We start from the raw sequence: 25,195 nt of genomic DNA on the forward strand, positions 1-25,195 counted from the left end.
ATCCTTCCTGTAATGAGGCGACCAGAACTGGACACAGTACTCCAAGTGTGGCCTAACCAGAGTTTTGTAAAGCTGCATCGTTACTTCGCGGCTCTTAAACTCGATCCCATGGCTTATGAAAGCTAACATCCCATAAGCTTTCTTAACTACCCTATCCACCTGTGTGGCAACTTTCAGTGATCTGTGGATATGAACCCCCAGATCCCTCTGCTCCTCTACACTGCCCAGAATCCTGCCATTTACCTTGTATTCCACCTTGGAGTTTGTTCTTCCAAAGTGTACCACCTCACACTTCTCCAGATTGAACTCCATCTGCCAATTGTCAGCCCAGCTCTGCATCCTATCAATATCCCTCTGTAAGCTTCGACAGCCCGCCACACTATCCACAACACCACCGATCTTTGTGTTATCTGCAAACTTGCTAACCGACCCTTCTACCCCCTCATCTAAGTCATTAATAAATATCACAAAAAGTAGAGGTCCCGGAACCGATCTCTGTGGGACACCACTAGTCACAGCCCTCCAATCCGAATGCACTCCCTCCACCACAACCCTCTGCTTTCTACAGGCAAGCAAATTCTGAATCCACACGGCCAAGCCTCCCTGGATCCCTTGGCCTCTGACCTTCTGAAGAAGCCTACCATGTGGAACCTTGTCAAACGCCTTACTAAAATCCATGTAGACCACATCTACTGCACTACCCTCATCAATCTTCCTGGTCACGTCCTCAAAGAACCCTATCAGGCTAGTGAGGCAAGATCTTCCCTTCACAAATCCATGCTGGCTGTCCCTAATCAGTCCATGATTCTCTAAATGATCATAGATCCTATCTCTTAGAATCCTTTCTAGCAGCTTACCCACCACAGACGTAAGGCTCACTGGTCTGTAATTCCCTGGACTATCCCTAATACCTTTTCTGAATAAGGGGACAACATTCGCCACACTCCAATCCTCCGGTACCATCCCTGTGGACAACGAGGACTCAAAGATCCTAGCCAACGGTTCAGCAATCTCCTCCCTCACCTCACGAAGCAGCCTGGGGAATATTCCGTCAGGCCCCGGGGACTTACCTGTCCTAATATTTTCTAACAGCTCCAACACATCCTCTCTCTTGATATTTACATACTCTAGAACATTACCCTTACCAACACTGTCCTCAGCGTCATCAAGACCCCTCTCCTTGGTGAATACTGAAGAGAAGTATTCATTGAGAACCTCACCCACTTCCACAGCTTCCAGGCACAGCTTCCCACCTTTGTCTTTAATCGGATCTACCTTTACTCTAGCCATCCTTCTCTTCACGTACGAGTAAAAAGCCTTGGGATTCTCCTTAACCCTACTCGCCAAAGCCTTTTCATGTCCCCTTCTTGCTCTCCTCAGCCCCTTCTTAAGTTCCCTCCTTGCTACTCTATATTCCTCACGAGCCCTGTCTGATCCTTGCTGCTTACACCTTATGTATACTGCCGCCTTCTTCCTAACTAGTTTTTCCACCTCTCTTGTCACCCATGGTTCCTTCACCCTGCCATTCCTTCCCTGCCTCACCGGGAAAAATTTATCCCTAACGTCCTGCAAGAGATCCCTGAACATCGACCACATCTCTATAGTACATTTCCCTTCAAAAATGTCATCCCAATTCGCACTCTCAAGTTCTCACCTTATGGCCTCATAATTCGCCTTTCCCCAATTAAATATCTTCCTGTCCTCTTTGCTCCTGTCCCTGTCCATGACAATTCTAAAGGTTATGGAGCAGTGGTCGCTGTCCCCCAAATGCTCACCCACTGATAGATCTGTCACCTGACCCGGTTCATTACCTAAAACTAGATCTAATATGGCATTCCTTCTAGTCGGCCTGTCAGCATACTGTGACAGGAATCCATCCTGGACACACTTAACAAACTCTGCCCCGTCTAAACCTTTAGGACTAAGCAGGTGCCAATCAATATTTGGGAAGTTGAAGTCTCCTACTATAATAACTCTGTTATTTTTGCATCTTTCCAAAATCTGCCTCCCAATCTGCTCCTCAGTATCCCTACTGCTACCGGGGGGCCTATAGAATACTCCCAGTAGAGTGACTGCTCCTTTCTTGTTCCTAACTTCCACCCATATTGACTCTAGAGAGGATCCTTCTACATTATCCACCCTTTCTACAGCTGTAATAATGTCCCTGACCAGTATCGCCACCCCTCCTCCTCTTCTCCCTACCCCCATCTCTTTTAAAGCACTGAAAGCCAGGAATATTCAATATCCATTCCTGCCCTGCTATCAGCCATGTCTCTGTAATAGCTACAATATTGTAGTCCCATGTACTTATCCAAGCTCTCAGTTCATCTCCCTTATTCCTGATGCTTCTTGCATTTAAGTAAGTGCACTTTAGCCCATCCACCTTACTACTTTTATAGCCTGTACTCCGCTTCTCCTTCCTCAAAGCCTCTTTACCTGTTAGATCTGACTTTTCCCCATCCCCTTCTTCCTCTGACTTACTCCTCCAGTTCCCATCCCCTCGCAAACTAGTTTAAAACTAGTTTATGTAAATCTTTTTATCAAATTGTTATTTGCTTTCTTTCTTAAAAAAAAATCTATTATGGATTCTTCTACCACTGTTATAAGTACTAATAATTCTTGGAGTCAAAAGCTCCAATCATTTATTTTGCTGTTCATAAGTTTATGTGGCCCTGGTACTGACTCACTAGATAATGTTTCCTCTAAATTAATCCTTTCATGATTCTGAATTCCTCTATCAGATCACTTCATTATCTTTTATTTCTATTGCTCTATTATATCTTCATTAGTAAAATGTCCTCTAGTAAATATTAGTGTATTTCTTCATTCAAGGCCATTTCCCAATATTATAATTGAGCAGTATCTGAAACACATGGAGCCAAGAGGCTTGGTTCCTAGGGCACTTTGGGTTCCTTGGACAATCACACCAGAATCCTGCATGTTGTCTTCATTGATGACTTGCCACAGAACTTGAATTGACTAAGGAAGACCATGGTTGATGAAGATGTGCAGAATTGAGGTTGCCTGAAAAGATTAAGTACAGAATGGGGTCACTTTGTAACGTCTTGTGGGGATTGCTCTGCCACATCCAGGGGCACTTGACTGACAGGTAATTAAGATTGACCTTGCCAGTGAGGCCAATGTCTGGTAAATGGAGTTAAAAGAAAAACTTGGAGAACCTGTCTTGTAATTTCTGGGGTAGACAATGGAGAGAAGTTAGAAAGGCAAAAAGAGGAAAAATCCTAAGCCAGCCATGACTTTAGATTCTGCATTCTGTTATTGCTTTTCCCTTTGTACTTGATGTACTTGTGTTTGGAATGATCTGTCTGAATGTCATGCAAAACAGTTTTTCGCTGTATCTTGGCATATGTGACAAAATAATAAACCAATTACCAATTTAGGGAAATAATTTGGTAATATTCTCTTTGTCCCCAAAGTCTAACAAACAAATTCCAGGAGATTCCACTGACTAGAAAACTTATCCACTGATACCTTGCCTATCTTTTATATACTGAAGGCAGTAACTTGTTTGGATCACTTTTGAATAATTGCAGTGAGGTTGCAGTCATTGAACAAGTGGCATTTTGTTCCATGTGTCCATTATCTGTGAAAGGATTATCCTAGCATCCAAGTTAGGTCTGATTCTGTAAATAACTAGCATTTGCAGACTCTTAACCTATCCAGGTCAAGCAGCCTGGTCAGGAGGACGGAATTTAATTCCTCATTTACTTTGAAGATATTGGAAATTGTTGTCTTGTCCCCCTGAAGCTGTTTTTGTTCCTCATCATCCACAAACGAGACTAAAACTGAAAATAGTATTCTAGAGGCAGCTTAACCAAAGTTTTCATAAAATGATAATGCTTGTGCTGTTTGATTATCCATGACCAATAAATCTGACTTTCCTTTGCTTTTGAAGTATGTTTCCTCACTCAACAGCCCAAACTCTCTATTGTGCATGAGTGCTTAGTGATAGTTCCATTTAAGTCTGTATTGCTTTTTTATTGATTATTTAGTGACATTTGTTAGACATGTCAATACCTCATCTCATCACATTTAGATCTGCTTGCAATTTGTATTTCTCTTCTAAATCTTAATATTTGCACAAATTTTGGTTTCATCCTGGAACTTCTCAATTAGTACCCATTGATGAAGATTTGGAAGAGTAATGGCCATAGTCAAGAATGCTTTTCGAACTCCACACATATCCGGTCATAACACAGAAGCACTACCATTACAGGCTCCTGTTGCTTACAAGAATGCTCTGGAGTTCTCCCTAAACCGCAGATGTTTTGTAATTTTGAAGTTAATATTTGTAGAACATTTGAGCTTTCTTCCTTTTGTTCCAATTGTAACTCTTCCCAGTATGTGCTCTGGTTTGTAACAGAAATTATGGATTTCTGTAGGTAGCCATAACATTTGGAGATCCCTTGTCACAGAATTCCTTTAATCCAGTGATCTGGATAGAAGAGAGTCACTAGTGAGAACTGGTGTACTTAAAGGTGTCATGAAACCTAGCTCAGACCTGTATAAGTGCTTTTTGTTGTCATATGCAAGGCAGATTTTCAGGGAATGTGTTTCCTTGCAGTTCATATGTAGTTCCAGATCTTGTGACACATGCATGTCATTTTGCGTGAAACCTAGTGATCATGGCAAAACTAACAGCTCTCCATTTCTTCACTGCCTTTTATGGGTTATGAAGTGCATTGTTTTGTCAAGGAGTGCTTCCATCACATCTCTAGCTCAAACTTTATGATTGCTTATATTTATTGCAGTTTGGAATGTCTCTAAAATAATGTTTGAAGGCTACAGGCAACTTCCCAACGCAGGGAATTTTCCTGAAATAGTCGGAGATTAAAGTCACTCATTCATAATGGGAAGGATCCAGAAATGATAATTGGAGACATGAATTAATTGATTTTCTCATTGAGCATATTAGTTATAAACATGTATTGACTTAGTGTCTTACTGCAGGGAAGAATCCTGCACCTAGTTTAGGAAGAGTTTGTTGGCTTTCTGATTGGCATGCAAAATCAATGCTTTGTGGGGATAGTTGTGCCAGGGAACCAGTGATGGAGTGGGGAAGGGGCAACTGGAGGCAAGAAACTGTCCAACCAGAGTTGATCACCCTACCTCATCCATCAGGTTTGGAATGGAAGAGTGATTTGTGAAATACCCATGTCAAGGAACTCTTGCACTTTTTCGCCCTCTGAATGGCATCCTCTGTACTCCTTACTGGTGCTATGACTCCTCTTTCTCCTGCCACAGATTTTAAAAGAACAACCTAGAGTGAAAATCATAATGCTGCAGTCCAGTGGTCTTTTCATGTAGCATTGACGATGGATTAATTTGCGAAGAGCATTAATGAACAGGATTAAATTACTTGTTATTATGGATGGATTTTAAATCTCTGATGGTGTGGGAGTGGCTTAGACCGTCCGGTATGCATAGGAAACTTGAAATATGTGCAGCATCTCTGTCGATGACTTACAATCCTGGCTACAACACTGTTTGATTATTTCTGTGTTTTTTGGCCAATTTGAATGACTCATTCTCAACTGTATTTAATGGAACACCACACATATGAAAGGTGATGCAGTTGGAGTTGCCAGACAGAGATAAACATTAGTGAAATGAGGCAAGACAAACAAATACTGCAGCTCATTTTAGTAACTCATCCCTGTTTTTAAGTGCCATAAGGTTCTGCAGGGAAAGTCTCTTCACTACTAATGGGAGGAAGAAACCTGCTGCTGAATTAGAGAAGCTGTAGTTAGAGCTTGCCAGTCAGATCCATGGCAGGGGCAGGAAAGGTGATTACCGTGGCATGTTAACTTGCGTTTGATGTGTGTGCTATCCTAACTGTTTTTACTGTCTTAAGCCTACAACATATCACTTGTCACATCAACATAACTTGCACTTGTACCAATCCCTTCTTGTCTGTGCACTTCCTTGCATATTAGAATGGTCCTCACCATTGATCCTAACCTTTATGGAGCCATGCCTTTCCCAACAATAAATTTTCTCCATCCATCTGTTCAACACACATTACTCTCACTTGTAGGTCTCTTCTTTCCCTTCATACTGGAAAAATGAGCACTGAACATGAGAAATAGTGATAGGGAGAGAGGGAGAACCAGAAGTGGCTCTGCAATCACTTTTCAAATGACAGTTGCAGAGGAGGAGGTGCTGTACATCAGTGGAGTTGCTGCATATTTAGTTATTGGAAGTGGGAGACTACCCACCATCCATTTTCCACTTGGTGACAAAATTAAATAGTAGCCACATGACATTGCCATATAGAGTAAAATATAAACAGTCCATAAAACTCACTTAAAACTTTTTTTCTTGGTTCTAATTCATGGTTTTAACATCACACAAGGCCTTCAAGATTCTGCTAAAGTTGCCAGAGAAGAACAATGATGCTTTCATAGAGGTGGTCATTCCTTCAGACAGTACACAGTCATAGGACTTGTGCAAATGAAGTGCCAGCTTGCATGCTTGTACTTCAGTGGGTCTGATTGGACAGAGAGGTTTTCACCTGGTCACGTGGATCTCGAGAGAGCAAGAGCAGATTGGACTGCCTGAACAGCAGTGGAATCATTTTCAGAGGTTGCAGGATCTTTCACATTCTGCTTATAGCTCGATGCAGGTGTTGTGCCCAGGTGGCCATCAAATAGGCTGATGGAATTGCAGCAAACAACATGAGCTAAACTGGAGGGCATTGCTTCTTTATTTGGATATTGGAGGAGCATATTTCAAGCGTGACTGTTATGGTGTCACAGTCTTTTCAGTGATGCCTTCATCCATAGAAAGGGTGGCTTTCCTCATAGAGCATTATACCTAGTAATCAAATAAATTCAGGCAGTACTTCATTAATGGCTTGCACACTAAACTTATTTTTCACAATTGTGCTTTATTCTGTCAGTACTGTACACCCCACCTTGTCCTGATGTAATAATTGGTGTACAGTACATTAAGCAGCTTTTGTAGAAACCATATAGGTTTCAAAGTCCAGAGGAGCCTGTCAATAGCCAAATTGGGTATCCAATCAGTCTGTCTGTCTCTCTGCTGAAGCCACAGAGCTTGCACTTGGAAGTGGTTGGAAGAAGAAGTGTAAAAATTGTAGTGACACAAGGCAGTAAACATAGATATTTAATACAATGTCAGATTGATTCTGCCTTATTTTTAAGCCATATGTATATTTCTTTTTATATTGCCAGTTCTGCTCATTGAATATAACATAAGAAATTAAAACAAGAAGAAACCAGTCTGATCCTTGGCCTTCACTTTCTAACCTGATTCCATAACTGTTTACTCTGCTAAGATCCAAAATTCTTTCTGAGTTTTGAATATATTTAATGGGGCAGAACTTCTGTTGGCCCAAAGTTGCTTCCACCTTCCATTGGCCATGCTGTTAGTTTCAGTGGGGCTCCAGCACATTCCTTCAATGGGACCTTAGCATAGCCAAGCACAGCATTTGGTCCGCTTCAGCGGAGACAGCCAGCTGGACTGAAAAAAACACTTTGACAGCTGCTGAGGCCTCACAATCAGAGTCGTGGGCTTTCAAGTTGTCACGTGATCGGGACATTAAATGTTTGGGATGTCTTTCAAATTCATAAGTATTCAGTAGCACTTAGGGCATGCAAAATCTAAATGTTTTATTAAAAATAATTTATATTTGGAGTTATAGAGTCCACAGAAGCAGGCCCTCAGCCCATTATGAATTACAAGCAACCGTGGCATTACAGCAGTGCGGGTTATGGAAATTGGCCCTTAGAAAATTTGTGAATTACTACCAAAAAATCTGAGATACAGAATAAAAATTCACCCTTATGAAATTTAAATAAACACACAAATTTTTTTTCAGCCCACATTTCTTGATACATGTGCAAATAACATGGCTTCACATTACAAAAAAATTGCAGCTATGGACTGTTTACTGGAAACACACCCCTTTTCTTCCCTGTAACATGGAGGTTGCCTTTACCTATCTGTGCTAATCCCTTTCACCAGCACTTAGTCAGTAGCCTATTTTGCCTTGGTGATTCAAGTGCTCTTCCAGATGCTTCTGAATTGTTATGATCATATCTTCCTCCACCACCATCTCGGGCAGTGGATTCCAGGGTGCAATCACCTTCTAGGTGGGGGAAAAAAATACTTCCTCCAATCTCCCCTAAACTACTTATTCTTCACCTTAAACCTATGCCCTCTGGTCTTAGACATGTCTGCTATGGGGAGAAGTTTCTTCCTAGATACCCTATCTATTCCTCTCATAATTTTGTATACCTTTACCACATCACCTCTCAGCCTCATGTGCTCTAAGGAAAACAAATGCAGTCTCTCTTGGTAACTGAAATATTCCATTCCAGACAACATGCTGATGAATCTTCTCTGCACCCTCTCCAGTGCAATCATGCCTACTCTACAGTATGGTGACCAGAACTGCACACAGTATTCCAGCTGTGGCCTAGCCAATGTTTTATAAAGCTGTATCAAGATCACCCTGCTCTTAATTGCTATGCCCTGAATAACGTGCACTGTTCACCATCCTGTCTACCTGTTCTATCACCTTCAGGGGTTTCTGGATTTGTATACCAAGGTCCCTTTGTTCCTCAGTTCTGAGCCCTACCATTCATGATATATGTTCTACCCTTATTTGAATTGCCCACCCCCCAAAAATGCATCACTTCATACTTATCAGGATTAAGTTCCATGTGCTATTACCCTGCCCTATTTAGCAGTTGATCAATATCATTGACATTAGATTAACAGGCCTATAATGATGTAGCCTAATCCTGCTGGTCATCTTGAATAAGTACCACAATTGCTGTCTTCCAGTCATCTGGCATTTCAACTGTGGCCGGTAAAGATCTAACTATTTCTGTCAGGACTCCAGTAATGTCCTCCCTCTTCTCCATGGATTGCCACTTTGTCGTGGTGGAGAAGCTTGTGTGGTCCTGAGATCCCAAGAACGATGCTGTCTGGAGCTATGCTCCTGGTAGGGTCACCCATGGCGGTAAGATCGATGGTGAGGTCCCTGCCAAAGAACAATCTAACCAAGACCTCAGCGGTGGAACAGGCAGATGAAGTTATTTTGAACTCAACGGCTGTGAAGGCAGATGAAGGCTGCAACAAATCCATCAGCTCCAATCGTCGTGGTTTCCATGCCATTGGAATCAGTTGGTTGATTTGTGAAGTATCATGTGCTTCTTGTAGTGCAACATCAAGTACACATTAAACAAATACACGCACAGGCGTCTTCGCTCTGTGGGCTACTTGGAGCCAAGATTGGACTCAAGCCACTTGAGAGCCCATGAATAGATCAACGGAATGAAGACCATCATCCTTGACCTTGAGGGATAGCCACAACGATGGGAATATCCTCCCATAGCAGCCTTAAATGCATCTCTTGAGACCCTGGGTACTTATCAACTTTTATGCCCACTAAGGCATCTAAATGCCTCCTTTTTAATGTTAACAAGTTTTAGAATTTTGAATTCCAACCAAAGTCTCTAACCGCAATATCTCTTTTTCTTCTTGGTAAATACAGATTTTTTAAAAAAGTCATTTAAGACCTCACCTGTGTTCTCTGGCTCCACATACAGATTGCCCCTTTGGTCCCTAATAGATTCCACTCTTTCCACAGTTATCCTCTTGCTCTTAATATATTTATGAAATTCCTTGGGGGTTTTCCTTAATCATATCTTCTACTGATATTTTGTGGCCCCTCTTTGCCCCCACTACATCTCACCAAATTCCAGTGCACATATAACTAGACTTCCTTACTCTTGTACACCACTCTCCTTGCAATAAAGGCCAATGTTCCATTTGCCATCTTTTTTATTTCCTGCATGCATATTTTGTGTATGTGGACACTCAAAGCTCTCTGAACACTGACATTTAATAATCTCACATCAATTACACGATTTTCCATTCTTTTTCCTTGCATTATATTCATCTGCCATTTTCATTTGGTCAGTCACTAAAACGGTTATTCTCCCTTTGCAGCCCTTTCCTAAAGGACCTCCAAAACTGGGGTATCCTAGTTGCAGACTGCCGACTTGAAAACAACACATTTATTCTGCTGCTTTCTGTCTGTTAAATGATTCTCCATCCATGCTAATACACTATCACCGTCTAACCCATGAACCCTTATCTTGTGCAGCAGCCTTTTACATGGCATCTTACCAAATATATTTTGGTAATCTACTCACAATGTTCACTGACTCCTAATTATGCTTTCAACTGCAAGCAAAAGTTGTAAAAAAGAAAAACTGATAGGATCTTATGCCATATTTTACTATTGAAAATTTAAATGTCATTATAGTAGCTGCCCAAGCTAATTTAAAAAAAAATGTAATTCCTTTTATCTTCTGAACCTGTCATTGTTTGCTGAGGATGTTGGGAAAGTTTGAGCTGCTACAGGTGCTCTTTGGTGAGAGTCTCCTGTGAATGAAAAATGCATCATGGAATTTGTAACTTTGTCACAATATCTACAGAGTGAAATTATATAAAGCATTAATCATATTAACATTGGTTTCTTAAACAAACCTTATAACTGTAAATGGAAACATACCAATTACTATTTACTTCTTGAGTTCAGAGAAACCCCTGAGTAATATGAGCACAAAATCTACTCTGGGTAGACAGAAGGGATTTTAATATCCGTTGCCAAGAGTTGCTCATTAGCATTACTACAGACCAAGCTGGCCAATTTCTGAAGGACATAGTTGGCAGACTGGGCCTGCAGCAGGTGGTGAGAGAACAAACACAAAGGATAACTTTCTTAACCTGCTCTTTGCCTATCTGCCTTTTGCATTGAAACCATCTTAAACCAGATGTTCTCAGTGCATGATCTAACTTGCTTTCCTTCTGATATCCCACATTTCAGTTAGCCATCATCAGTAGTAGGAAAATGATCAAATCAATTATGAAGGACACCTTTATTAAAAATAAAATCATTTTAGGTAGAGCCAACATGTATTTATAAAGGGGAAATCATGTTTAACAAATCTATTAGAGATTTTTTTTTGAGGTTGTAACTAGCAGAATAAAACAAGGGGGAAACCGGTGGATGTGATATATTTGGACGTTCAGAAGGTCTTTCAGAAGGTGCCATGCAAAGGAAATAAATACAATTAGTGCACATGGGATTAGGGGTAATATATTGATGTAAATTGAGGATTAGTTAATAGACAGAAAATATGGAATGGTTGTTTTATTATAGAATTCATGTTGAGGTTGGGAGCTGTGATTAATGGAGTGCTACAGGGATTAGTACGACGCCTCAGTGATTTGGATAAGGAGCAAAGTGTAATATATCCAGGTTTGCTAATAATTCAAAGCTGGGTTAAATCTGGCATAATGATAATACACAGGTTTTATGGAAATATGGACAGGATAAATGAATGGACAAAGACAGGACAAATGGAATATAAAGTGGAAAAATGTGAGGTCATCCACTTTGACGGAAAGAAAAGAGCAGCATTTTTTTTAAATGGTGAGAGGTTGAAAGTTGTTGGTATCAGAGGGACCAAGGTATTCTTGTACGTGAATCACTGAAGGTTAACTTGCAGGTGTATGAAGCAATTAAGAAGCAAATAGTATGTTGGCCTTTATTGCAAAAGGTTTAAATGCAAGTGTAAAGACATCTTGCTGCAATAATACAAGGCCCTGATGAAACCACATCCAGAATATTGTATTTGGGCCATGAAGTCATATAATTGGAAACGGGCTCTTTGGCTCATGCCAGTATTAGTGCCAATACATAGCTATATTGTTTCTCAGTACTCTGTCCTTAACTTCTATACCATGGGAAGTGCTTCCTAAATGTTGTGACAGTACCTGCCTCCACAATGTTCACATGCAGTGTGTTTCAGGTTTCAAGCACCATGTGGGCTGAAAAATTTCTTTCTCCAAGTCCCTTCTAAATCTCCTCCACTTAAATCTATATCCTCTGGTTATATACATCTCCCTCTGGGGAAAAGTTTCTCACTATTTACCCTAGCTCTGCCCCTCATCATTTTGTATACCTCAATCAGCTCCTTCCTCAGCTTTTTCACACTAAACCCAGCCCATCCCAATCTGTCCTCATATGTAGTTCTGTACTTCCAAAACAAAGAGAGCTTGTGAGGCTGTATGGCTTACTCCTCCTCTTATTTCTTATGTGCTTATCATAGAAGTTAGTTCACAACCAGTTCTATTCACTCCTTATGATGTTGAGAGAGTGCCAAGTGTACAGGATACGGCTGGAGTTACTGATGCAGAGAATGTTGTGGTTGCAGTGCTGAGGACTTGTGCATCAAAATAAGCCATGCCTTTAGCCATGCTGCTTAGTATAGCTAAATTGCTGGTATCTACCTGCCAGTGTGAAAAATTACTCGGATGTGACTTGTATGCAAAAACATATATTAGGAGCAGGAGTAGGCACTTTACACCTTAAGCCTGCTCTGCCATTTAATAAGATCATCACTGGTCTGGTCTTCAATTTCACATTCTCAACCACCCTTCCATCCACTTGTTTATCAAGTGTCTATCTACCTCTTCTTCAAAGGTATTCAAAGACACTGCTTCCATCATTCTGTGAGGAAGAGTTCCAAAGCCTCATGAGATTCAGAGAGGGAAAAAAAAAAGACCTCATCATCTGTGTTTTAAACAAACACTTGTTTTTAAAAAGTGACCTCCTGTTCTAGATTCTTCCACGAAAAGAAACTATCTCCCTACATCCACTCTTTCATAACTCTACAGGATCATATCTGTTTCACAGAGTCATAGAGTTGTACAGCATAGAAACAGGGCCTTTGGCCCATTTCTATGTTGACCAGCATGCCTCTCTCTATACTAATCCCTCTGTGTCCCTTCCATATCCCTCTGTGCCCTGCTCTTTCAAGTACTTGTCAAGATGCCTCTTAAATGTTGTTATTATTCCTGTCTCCTCCTCCACCTCTGGCAGCTCATTCCAGTTACCAGCTGTTCTCTAGGTGAAAATATTTACCCCCTCAGATCTCCTTTAAACCTCCTTCCTCTCGTCTTAAAGCTATACCCGCTAGTTTCAGACCCCTATCATGGGAAACCGTCTGGCTATCTGCCCTATCTATGCCTCTCATAATTTTATATACCTCCAAGTCACCTCTCAGCCTCCTTCGCTCCAGGGAAAATAGACCCAGCCTGTCCAATCGCTCCTGATAACTCAAGGCCTCCAATTCAGGTAATATCCTTGTGAATCTTTTCTGTACACTTTCTAGCTTAATTGCATCCTTCCTATGGTGTGGTGACCAGAACTGCGCACATTACTTCAAGTGCAGCCTAACCAACGTTTTCTACAACTGTAACACGACATCCGAACTCTTGTACTCAGTCTTTTGGCTGACAAAAGCAAGCCTGCTTTCATCACCACACCATCGACCTGTGTTGCTACTTAAAGGGAATTTGTACCCCTAGGTCTCTCTGTTCAATAATACTCCCCAGGGCCTGCTATTCAATGCCAATCCCTCAATCAAATCCCCTCTACTCTTCTAAACTCCAGCAGATAGAAACCTAGACTGACCTCCCTTTCCTCATTTAATATTCTACCCATTCCAAATATTAGTCTAGTATAGCTTCTCTGAACTCTTTCTAATGCTTTAATCAGAGAAACAAAGGACTGCAGATGCTGGAATCTAGAAGAAAAACACTATGAAGGGTCCTGACCTGAAACGTTGACCACCTGCTTTTCTCCACGGATGCTGCCTGGCCTGCTGAGTTCCTCCAGCATCATTGTGTTTTTCATCGATGCTTTAACCATCCTTGAATAAGGCCAAAACTGTATTGCTTTCCAGGCGAGGTCTTGCCAGTGCCCCATATAACTGAATCATAACACCCTACTTTTGTATTCAATTTCCCTTGCAATAAACAATAACATTAGCCTTCATAATTACTTGCTGTATCTACATACCAGCCTTTTGTGAGTCAATTCAGTAGCATACCTGGATCCTTCTACATCTCATAGCTTTGCAATCTCTCACAATTAGGTAATATACTGTTTTATTTTTCCTGCCTAAGTAGAAAAGTCACATTTACAACATTATTACCCCATCTGCTAGATCTTCAAACACTTAATTAATCTACCTTGGTAGCCTCCTAACATCCTCTTCATAACATGCTTTCCTACTGATCTATGTATCATCAGCAAACTTAGCAACCATCCCTGTGGCATATCTCTCATTTCATTTTGCCTGCCAGATAAAGACCCATTTATGTCTACCCATCGGCTCCATGCCAGCTCCCTGAGAGCAATCCTATTAGTCCCATTCTTCCTCTTCCTATCTCTTTGTACTCCTGCACACATGTCTATCAATTTGATTTATTTTGCCATCAACCTACTCTAAATATACAGTCACCAATCAAACTATCAGCATATCTTTGGGATGTGAAAGGAAACTGGAGCACCTGGAAGAAACCCACGTAGTCATAAAGAGAACATGCAAGGTCTGCCCACTGTCACCTTGCCATTTTGAGCAAAGTAATAGAAGGTGTTTTTGACGATGTTATGGGATGGCACTCACTCACCACTTACCAAGTTTGAGTTTTGATAGAACTACCTGGCTTCAGAACTCATTAAGTACAGTCCTCATCCAATCATGGACGAAAGAGCTGAATTCCAGTGACAAGGTGAGAATGATAATGACATCATGGCTGCATTGACCCATCATGGCATCAAAGAACCTTGGCAAAACCAAAGTCAATAGGAATCGATAGGACATCTCTCCATTGCCTGGAGTAGTATCTCGCACAAAGAGCTTTGGTTGTTTGTTACAGATCAATCATCTCAGCTCCAGGGCATTGCTGCAGAAGTTCCCAGGGGCAATGTGGACTAATCTCCTGCAGCTACTTCCTTCCATTCTAAGGTCAGAAATGGGGAGGTTTGTTAATATGTGTACAATTTTCAGTACCTGGGTGACATTCAGGCATGGTGCTAATAAATGCCAAGTGACATTTGTGCTGTGTAAGTGCCAGCCAATGACCATATTCAGATGAGTGTATAACCATTTGCTCTTGGCATTACTATGACCGGGTCCCTCACCTTTGACACCCTGTGATAAATAGAAAATGTTGGGAATTATCAGCAGGTCAGGAGACATCCGTGGAAAGAGAAACGAGGTGATAGAAATATGTGAGAGATAGTAAAGGTGCAGGAGTACAAAGAAATAGGAAGAGGGAGAATGGGACTAATAGGATTGCTCTCAGGCAGTTGGCATGAATCATAACAGAGGAAACTTCAAAATTAAGTTGCAGAGATGGGGGAAAAAGGGAAATAGTGGAAGTGTCTGTTTTGGGGTTGAGACTAAGAGGGGCTAAGTGGTGGTGGTGCTTGCTGATAGAGGATTGTGAAGGGTTTTTAATTGCAGATAATCTGCCTGGAGGAGATGCAAGAAGAAGATGAATGAAAATGGAGGAGGAAAGGGAAAAAGTGTTAAAGCAATGCCAGGTTTGTAAAATATGCTGGAAATATGAAAACCCTTTCCCAATGCACAGTCTTCTGCACTGAATTCATAACAGTTCCTTGTGAATATCCCTATTGTTCAGGTGTGCAGTCTCAGTTTGGCACAACCAGGACTGGCAGGCACAGTTAACACTGAAATGATAAACTCCAGGGAGAGCTCAGTATTGCAGCAGAGGCTTCTGCTAATTTGGCAGGAGGCTGATCGGAAGATAGGCAAGCAGGTGCCCTTGCCTGATTGTCTGTCTTATGATAAAAGCCTTGCTAATGTTTCCCTGTAACTCATGAATTTACTGGAAGATAGCTGATTGTTTGAACTAACAGTGCTTTATTAAACAATGGAACTAGTAGAGAAGGAAGCATCATTTCTGTACTGTGTGCCCACAACATGACAGCCAGGCAACTTCTACATAGAGGCAGAAAGGTACTCTCAAATCATCTAGCTTGAACATCTTTGCAGTATACTCTCAGAGGATGTAGTCATGCAGTACACTTCATAAAGTGGTATCAACTAGTGTTATGTAAGCCATACCTGCTATGGTAAGAGCTGTCAGGCCAATGGAAGATGTGCCCCTGCTAGCTCTATTTCTCCCAATAGCCTGACCTGCCAAGTATTTTCTGTTTTATTTCTGATTTCCATCAGTTACAGTGCTTTGCTACAATTATTAAATTGCACTTTAATCATTCATGTATGTTGATATTTGGCACTATTGAGAAAAGATCTCATTGAAATACACAATGGATAAAGGTTACCACTTCTCGCTCCTTCAGTATTGACTTTTACTGTGAGGGGCTTTGGTTAGTATAATTCTATTTAAATAGAAATGGATTAGATTCTTGTGTTCTTTTGAGATAATGGCACCAGGTTCCTAAGCTCTATGTGTGTGTGTATATATAAAAAACAGGCCTAATGATAACCATAGAAGGGGTTCCAAAAATATCAGATTTTTGAGAAGCTGCTGAGGTGGAGATCCTGGAACCTCTTAAGCATTGGAGCAGTTCCAGAATGAGGGAGTACTGGAAATATGCTCTCTAGAATCATAGCTGCTTTTGAGAATGCTCCAGGCCTGAAAGTATTGGGAGGGTGAACCTTGAAAGAGTGTTTCTGGATCCTTAAACTGCCTTGGATTGTATGAGGGCAGTTTTGGAGATTGCTGGTTTTTGTCAATATTGTAATGGTGGTGTCCAAAAGCCTTACTGTGGAATGTATTCATGCTTTACACAGGCCTCTTCCTACCCTACATCATTTATCCCTGTCATCATGCCCTTCTCTTTACTTTTCTTTCAGCTTCCTCTTGAATGCCTGTATGTGAAATGTTTTATTTAATTTAGCAGTGGAGTTGGCACAGGATGGTAGTGTTGAATAGGAGAAAAAATAATGCAGAGAGGATTGGGGGAGAGAACTTGCAATTTTTTGTTGAGAGGACCACACTGAGAATAGTAGTAGATATAAGGTAGGTTAAGGTGTGTGTACGTAAATGTAAAAAGCATGGTGAACTCTTGACATATTTAAATGCGTGAAATCATTATGTTGTGCCAGTAACAGATGTCTGACATGGGGTGGGGGGAACACGGGAAAAGGTTGTAAATATTCCCAGATACAAGGTATTCAGGAAAGATGGAGAAGGGAAAAAAAAGAGTAGCAATATTTATTGTAGAGTACTTTGCAGTGCTGCAGAGAGTGGATATTTTAGAACTCCGTTTTAGAGTTAAGTAACAGTAGGTACAATTATGTTACTGGGACAGCTCTTTGGGCTCAAAACTAACTGGAAGTATATTGAGGACCAGATTGCAGGGAAATTACAGAGATATTACAGAGATATGCAAAAGCCATAGTCTTTATGGGAACATCAACTGTCCAAATATAGGATATTAATAATATAAGATGGGGAGAATTTCTGAAGTGTGTTCAGGAGAACTTTCTTGATTGATATATTTTTCGCTCATTGAAGATGATATTGCTAGACTTGAAAATGAGCCAAGCCAAATGGGTAAGTATCTTGAAAACAATGATTATAATGTTTAAATTAGCCAGCAAAAAGTATGTAGACCACTTCAGGCAAAAAACAGTCAACTGGGGAAGGGCCAATTTCACTGAGATAAGAGAGTATAAATTGAAATCAAACCCTGGTAGATAAAACTGTATTTGAGACATTTAAGTTGGAGATATTTTAGCGACTGTCTCAGTGCATCTCCATGAGGGAGAAAGTTACCTGGATGACCGAAAAGATTACTCTTTTTGCTGTGTTATTCCATCTAGGAAGATAGTAGGTTGTTAACACAAGTGGGAGCTAGACTGATAATGGAAAATTCAAGAGAAGTGAAAGATGAATTAAGGGAGACAAAAATGAGGAAAGATTGGCAGCAAGTATAAAAATGAACTCAAAAATCGTTCATTACTCTGAACAGGAATATGGTTGTAAGAGGAGAAAAAGGAAATCCCACTCATCATGGCAGAGGGTATGATTATGATACTAAGGTGCTTGAGGAATGGAAAATTACAAATGTTGCACTTTTGTTCAAAAACGAGTGTATGGACATATCCAGTTATTTTTACCTCGTAGTGGGGAAAGTTCTAGAAATCGTAATTATGGACAGAATTAATAGTCACATGGCAACTGTGGATTGATTAGAGAAAGCCAGTATGGATTTGTTGAAAGCAAATTCTGTCTAATTGATGATGTAATAGAGAAAGTTGTTGAAGGAAATGCTATTGGTGTGGTATATATGAACTTTCAAAAGACATTTGATAAAGGGCAAATAGGATCTTGGCAAGATTGAAGGCCATAGAATAAAATGCCCTTTTGCAGCATGGATAGAAAATTGGCTGAACAGATTACAGTTTAGTACTAAGGGTCAGAACAAGAACTACTGCTTTTCTTAATATATTTTTGATGACTTGGACTTCTGTGTACTGGGCACAATTTCATGGCGGTGTGGTGTACTAGAACTATGATGTAGACAGGATGGTGGAATGATAGATGAAATTTAATGATGAGAAGTACAAAGTGTTGCATTTTGGTGGGAAGAAAGAGAAGAGGCAATATAAACCACAGAACACAATTCAAAAAGGGTTACAAGAAGATGGGGGAAAATATGGTATATCTGCACTTCATTGAAAGTAGTAGAGCAGGTTGAGAAAGTGATTTTAAAAAAAACATGCAGGATCCTGGGCTTTATAAAGGAAAGAGTACAATCATGATCCATCCTAATTCCCTGACGGAAAGAATCTCAAGTGATATTCTACTCGATTCCACTCTCCACAGATGAAGAAGCATTTGGTTTCATCTTTTCAAAGATATTCTCCTTGTTCTACCCATTCTTCCCTCTTCTTCTGTGCTACTGAAAACTAACTTGTTTTTCTATCTTTCCTAGTTCTTGTTGATGGGTCCTGGACCTGAAATATTAACTGTTTCTCTTTCTAAAAATGCTGCTTGCTGAGGGTTTCCAGCACTTTCTGCTTGTGCTTTGGATTTCCAGCATCTACATTTTTTTTTTGATGAACCATAATGTTTTATGTACAGCTAGATGATGATATGATTGGCAATATTTTTGCCTATAACTATGAGCTCATTATTACTGTTGCAGGAGTCAGTTACAGATACTTACTGATTCATAATGTATGAGGATTGTGCTCTGGAGTCTTAATTTGTTACGATCTCATCTTGAAGTTTTTTAATTATATTCACCTTGCCATCTTAGGCTAAATGACTTGTTTCTTTACTGCAGTACTTTGATTCCATCATGCAATGTTCAGACCTTTCAGCATTTCAAAAGCTTGATTATAAATTCTCTGACATTGCATTTAAACATAGGTTTAAAAATTGGACATTTGGTATATGGGAAATTCTTTATCTTTTCATTGTGGGGTTAGGAGCATAAACAAGTGGAAGAATTAGGGCTGGCCTGCATTGAATGGGGTAAATTGGGGCTGGTCTGCATGAATGGAGACATTGGGGAAAAAGTGCCTACGAAAAGGAAAGTGGGATAAAGAAGCAATAAATGGGGAATTACAGCAGATTAGAGAAAAAAAGAGAACTTCAAGAAGGGCAGTAGTAAAAGGAAGGTGGAAGCAGGCACCATTAAGTGGATGAGTGAACTAATAATCTAGGATATTTGGGAGCTATTTGTAAATAAAGAAATTGGGCTGGGACACTAAGGAGAATAATTGGGCAACTGCTCTTTCAAAGAGTTAATACAGGCTTGACAGCTCATCTTTTTTTGTATTAGGTGTGATAATGCATGAACAGAGTTCCTAAAATTATCTTGTATTAAATCTGGGGTGAATCAGGGCAGATGGGTGCAATCTATGGATTGAACCTGGTTATGGGATATAACGATGAAAGAGAAAGTAATATTTGTTATTAAGGGTATCTTGCGAATCTTTGAGATGGAAATAGATGTCTGTCTGTGAACTGCTAAAACTGTGATACAAAAAAACCTGAAAAAATTCATGTCAAGTTCTTTGAACCCTGACTATATTATCAAGTAGCATTTATGTTGAAAATGTGAAATGTAAATATCTGTTTGCAGTTACAAAAAGGATATACAAGAGTCAAATATATTTGGAATTTTAAAAGGGTATCAAAAATGCCTTACTAGACACTGTGTTGAGAAGATATTGAATCAAGTGTCAAGGAGAAAGTGAATAGCAAGCTGGCCACAGGACAAAAAGTAGAGTAACAGTGAAAAGTGATGTTACATAAGGATTAAAGGTGAAACTACTGTTGTTCATCTCAGGCATGAATGACTTGGACTGGTATTGGAACCACAACTTTTGTAGAGTACACAAACTTAAGTTGTAGTTAATGCAGAGGAGGAATGCAGCAAAGTACAAGACAAATAAACTTGTAGACTGAGGAGTAGTTAGCAAATGAGCAATACAGATAAGTATACAGATAAGGTAGGTGGTTTACTTGGTAGGAAGAACAAGGAAACCATATACTCTTTGGAAAATAAATGTATAGGAGCATTGAGATTTGGATTACTGATGTCTAATCCACAAAAAAGCAAATTATTGGGCTTCACTTTTGGAAGGATGTGTAATTTGGTCCAATCTTGGTTATATAAAGGCATTGGAGAAGGTGCGAATTTTAATTTTGCAAAGATGATAACAGAATGGAGAGGTTACAATAAAACTCTGTTAATCTGCATGTTTGGTACTCTGGTGGTGCCAGACTAGCAGATTTTTTTGGACAATTGGATGTTATTCCAATTAATACTCCAACACTTGTTATTCGCATTTTTATATGTTACAAAGTAGTATGATGTATCTTCCAGTGAACCTGGTATGTTTAAAGGGAGCACAGGAACCTGGTTCCCGGTGTGTTAAAGGGAGCACAGGAAACAGAATCCCAGTGTGCTGAAGGGAGTGTGAGAACTAGTGCTTGATGACCGAGATGCTGAGCCATTAGGATTTCCAAACGATGAGATAGCAGATTATCAAAATTTTACTAGTATACCAATCAGGAAAGAGTGAACGGGCTGGGCTAATGTAAGGCAATAACAGTGAGTTCAGGAGAACATTATTTCCCAGAGTGTGGTCATACATTTGTCACTATGGGTAGTAGCTGCAGCAACCAGCATAGACGTATTTAAAGTGAAGGCAGGTGAGCATGTGGGAGAAATGTTAATAGGAATTAGGTTGGTTGGAGAAGGGGGAGGGAGAGGCATAAACATTGATAAGGATCAATTGTACTGGAAGGCCTGCTACTGCACTGTAAATTCTAAGTTTGTTTATTTGTTGATATTTGACAGATTCGGTATGTTTTATGCTATTTGAAAGAATTTTAAATAAGAATGTATAGATTTGAATGCAGGTTTATGACCCACAAAAGCTTTTAATGTACAATATATTACTTCAGTGAAAAGGATGCAAAATCAGTTTTTAATTTTTCCTTCGGTCCCACCTTTTATTTTGCAGACTGTACGTCATGGCTTCCCCTGCCAACCGACGGCCTTAGCTTTTGATCCAGTGCAAAAAATTCTGGCCATTGGGTGCCGCACAGGAGCTCTACGAATGTATCCTTTTTTCAAATAAAATGAAATTTTTGACTAGTTTCCAAGACGGACACTTGCATGTTCCCACCTACTGGTCATACAGCTTTCTTCTCCATTGAATCCAGAACATTTGCACTTCAGTCATGAATAATAAATTGTCTTTTCTAAAGCTTGTTCCAAAACTAAATATTATTTGAGTGAGTTGTGTTGAGCAGTGTTACACTTATTTGGGGCTGTGTTGGAATATGATAATACAATTCAAATTTGGAGGAGTTGCTTCTTCTTGTTCCATTTCACTTTGTATTTCTAAATATACTTTATTCATAAAATTCTAAAATATATAAGTAAAGAACTTTCAAGTTAACATTTGCATAACAAGTAATGTTATTCCATTAGCATTAACACATTATCATTTATCGTCTATTTGTAAACTTAAGGTAAATTGGTCATGAGGTTTTAACACAAATTGCAACTAATTTGTGTGCCATGCAAGTGGATCCTGAACTGTGTCCCTTCCTCTTGAAACAGTATATATTTTTAAGTTATTTATTATGTTTACAACAATTTTAGTTCCTTGCTGTCCAGGATGTACTCTCACCCCTGCAGTGCCCACCAATCCCAGAAGACCTCCAGTGAGTCAGCAAGCACAGTGTGCTCCCTCTCCGTGGACACCTGGGCATGGACGTATCCTCTGAAGAGAGGTGGGTAATCTGCTTGGACAGATTCTTCGGCCCACTGCCTGGACTTATGGAGGTCATCTTTGGCCAGCCCCGGGACTAGATGAACGTGCAGGTCCTCTGATTGATCTGCCCTCTCCGTTCCGGGTGCCCAAAGATCAACATTGTGGGGCTCAAGTGCAACCAGAACTTGAGCAGTCCTTTCAGATACTCAGACAGGGTTGTGCCATATCATTTGAGTTTGTAATCAATTTATAAAAGTTGAACAGCTTGGTGAGGAAATCTGTGATGATCTCTTAGCATTGAAATTACCATAATTTTTTAAACTTTATTTTTTATTTTAGTGCTTCTGTCTGTACAATTCAATACATACTTTCCAATCACTGTAAGGTCGAAATTCCTTTGTAGCTTTTAGGATTTACACCATGTGTTGCTAAAAATATACTTGCATTTCTTTCATCTTAATTTGTGAAAAATGCTGCTTACTTAATGGGGAAATATCTCGTGGAGCCACTCAGTACATATGCTTTTATCATGATTCAGGCTTACTAAAACTTTGGAATTCAAATCATGTATTAATAGTGACTCTCGATATAATTGAAAAAATTGAATGAAACTGCAGAAGGGGAACGCACAGAATCTTGGTTGTAATGTGAAATCCCTAATGAATGGAAAGATGCAATAAGTATACTTTTGAAGAAAATGTAGTAAATATTTGTAGAACTGTATATTTAACTCTTTAAAATTGGATCATTACTTTATGGAAGAAAATAACATGTAGAGATATTTCCTCTTTGTATTTCTTTATGTCTCTTATTGTTTTACACTTTGTGTGGCCTGGCAATCTGCTATCAGACATTGGCCAATGCAAATTTTTAGTTAACTTTAAAGGTTGTCTTGTAATACTCCTTGTTTTTGAAAAAAAGTTAAATTTTTACTTATGAAAATATATCATAATTTTCTACATCTCAAATAAATTTCCTCCTTTGTCTCCTTTGTTTCAAAAACATACCTGGTCTCTTCTTGTAAGTATAATTCTCCAGCCCCTGCATCATTTTTTAAATCTCTTGGGTGCTATCAAATTCTTCCTGTTGTGATAACTGTAAAAATACACAGTACTCTAAATGTAGCCTAATGCCTTGGATTGTGCTTTTCTTTAGACAGCAGTTCTGGAAGTCAGGTGCTAGTGAGTGTTGGGGTACAACTCTGTCCTACTAAGCTGAAGGTCAGGATACACTTCGGATCTGTCCCCTCAGCTTTGTGCATATTTGGAATGGGTCACCAACCTGGATTGAAAAAGTAAACGTTTTATTTCAGTAGTGTTTAATTTTAAATTAATATCAATTAATATATTTAAATATTTTTTAAAAATTTAAAAATCTTTTAAACCTATTTCAATTCTGAATCTCTAATTATCAGGGGCATTTGGAAACAATTGAAAAGGCCTTTAACAGAACACGCTGTGGTGGTGGTGTTGGGGGGGAGGCTGGAAATGAGGAGAGGTGAGAGAATCCAGTCCATCATTTTATATAGTGATAGTGTGCTCTCCCTATTCTTGTCTTGTGCTTCAGCTAATAAAGGCAAGGATCTTGTGTACTGCTGTAACCACCTGATCTACTTTGTCTTGCTACCTTCAGGAAATTGTGGGCAAGCACTCCAAGATCTCTGTGATCCTCTATACATCTTTATATCCTGTGATTTATAGTGTATTCCATGACCTTTTGCCTTCCCCAAATGCATTACCTCAGGCTTCTCTGAATTACATTTGTACCTTTTGTTCCATTAGGACGGCATGTTGTATATTGACATTTATTGCAAGGAAGTTGGTGTACAAAAATAAGTATGTCTTATGGTTCAGCATGGGTCCTCACTTGTAGTAGTATGTACGGTTTTGTTCTTTGTATGTGAATAAAGTGCATTATTGTTGTGGAATCAGCGCAGCATAAATTTACTGGGAGGGTGGTCTCCATTGTGGAGAGATTCTGGAAAATTGGTTTTTACTTGGAGTTAAGAAGAATGAGAGGCGATCTCATTGTGATGTACAAAATTCTAACGGGGATTAACAGATTCTGAGTTATTCTCAGATTGACAAAGTAGCAGCTGATTTGTTAAATTTAAACCTTAAAGGAAAATGGGAAATTCTCTATGCTTTATTCAGAATTTTCTTCTCTCAACCAACACCAAATCATATTTCTAGTTTATCTCACTGGTTTTTATAGGATGTTGTGATCTATATATGAAATAGATGTTACATTTTCCCATATAGTAGCAGTGACTGGGTTTCCAAATTAGGTATGATAAAAGGTCTAGAGCTAGTGAGTATAATCTCAGGATTAAAGGTTATCCATTTAAGATCGAGATATGACGACATTTCTTGATACAGCAAGTTGGAAAATTGTTGAAATTCTCCATTTGAGAGGGCAGTGAATGCATAGTCATTGAGAATTTAGAGACCAAGATCAGTAGATTTTTGGATTCTGGGTTGGACAGAACACAAGTTAAGCCATCTTGTTTCATAGTGGAGTATGCATGTAGGGCCATGTGGCCTATATTTCTGCTTTTACTTTACATGTTCTTGCAAAGGCAGACAAATTTAGAATTCTTTGAACTATATAGGTGAAAGTACATGTTGAATTTCAGAAGGAGTTTGATATCACAAGTGTTTGGTAAATTATATGTGCCAAACTGAAAACTAGTTTTCCAGAGCAGTGTTGTCTCTCTTGTACATTTTGACCTTAATGATGTATTGAGAAAATGCTAATAAAAATGGTCCATGCTGCTAATAAATGCTGATTTGTATTCCTGTCTGATGAAAATCATTTACGCTGCTAGCATAAACTGCCTTAAGGTGAATGCCAACTTAGATCACTTAAATTGATTTAATTTTGCTCCTATTGTTTAAACGCCATCTTTAATTTTGCATGGTGTATTAATTATTTTCATAGGGATATGTTCACCCAGCCCTCTCTTCCACTCATTAATTTTCATATGGCTTTGCCTTTATTTTTTTTCTGTCAAAATATTAACAAAATGAAATAAATTT

At 39.5% G+C, this 25,195-nt stretch overlaps 1 protein-coding gene across 10 annotated transcripts in view; it reads left to right on the top strand.

The window, feature by feature from the left end:
* Positions 1-25,195, top strand: part of stxbp5l (syntaxin binding protein 5L) — a 275,353-nt gene that overhangs the window by 12,542 nt on the left and 237,616 nt on the right. For 9 of the 10 annotated variants that reach the window (XM_052013888.1, XM_052013891.1, XM_052013892.1 and 6 more), the window contains exon 2: positions 21,399-21,496. The exons of the other annotated variant lie outside the window; for it this stretch is intronic. In XM_052013888.1, the coding sequence (XP_051869848.1) occupies positions 21,399-21,496 (98 nt within the window). The remainder of the gene's footprint in view (positions 1-21,398; positions 21,497-25,195) is intronic. 10 annotated transcript variants of the gene reach the window in all.

This window comes from Pristis pectinata, chromosome 4 (assembly GCF_009764475.1).
Source record: "Pristis pectinata isolate sPriPec2 chromosome 4, sPriPec2.1.pri, whole genome shotgun sequence".
Lineage (NCBI taxonomy): Eukaryota > Metazoa > Chordata > Chondrichthyes > Rhinopristiformes > Pristidae > Pristis > Pristis pectinata.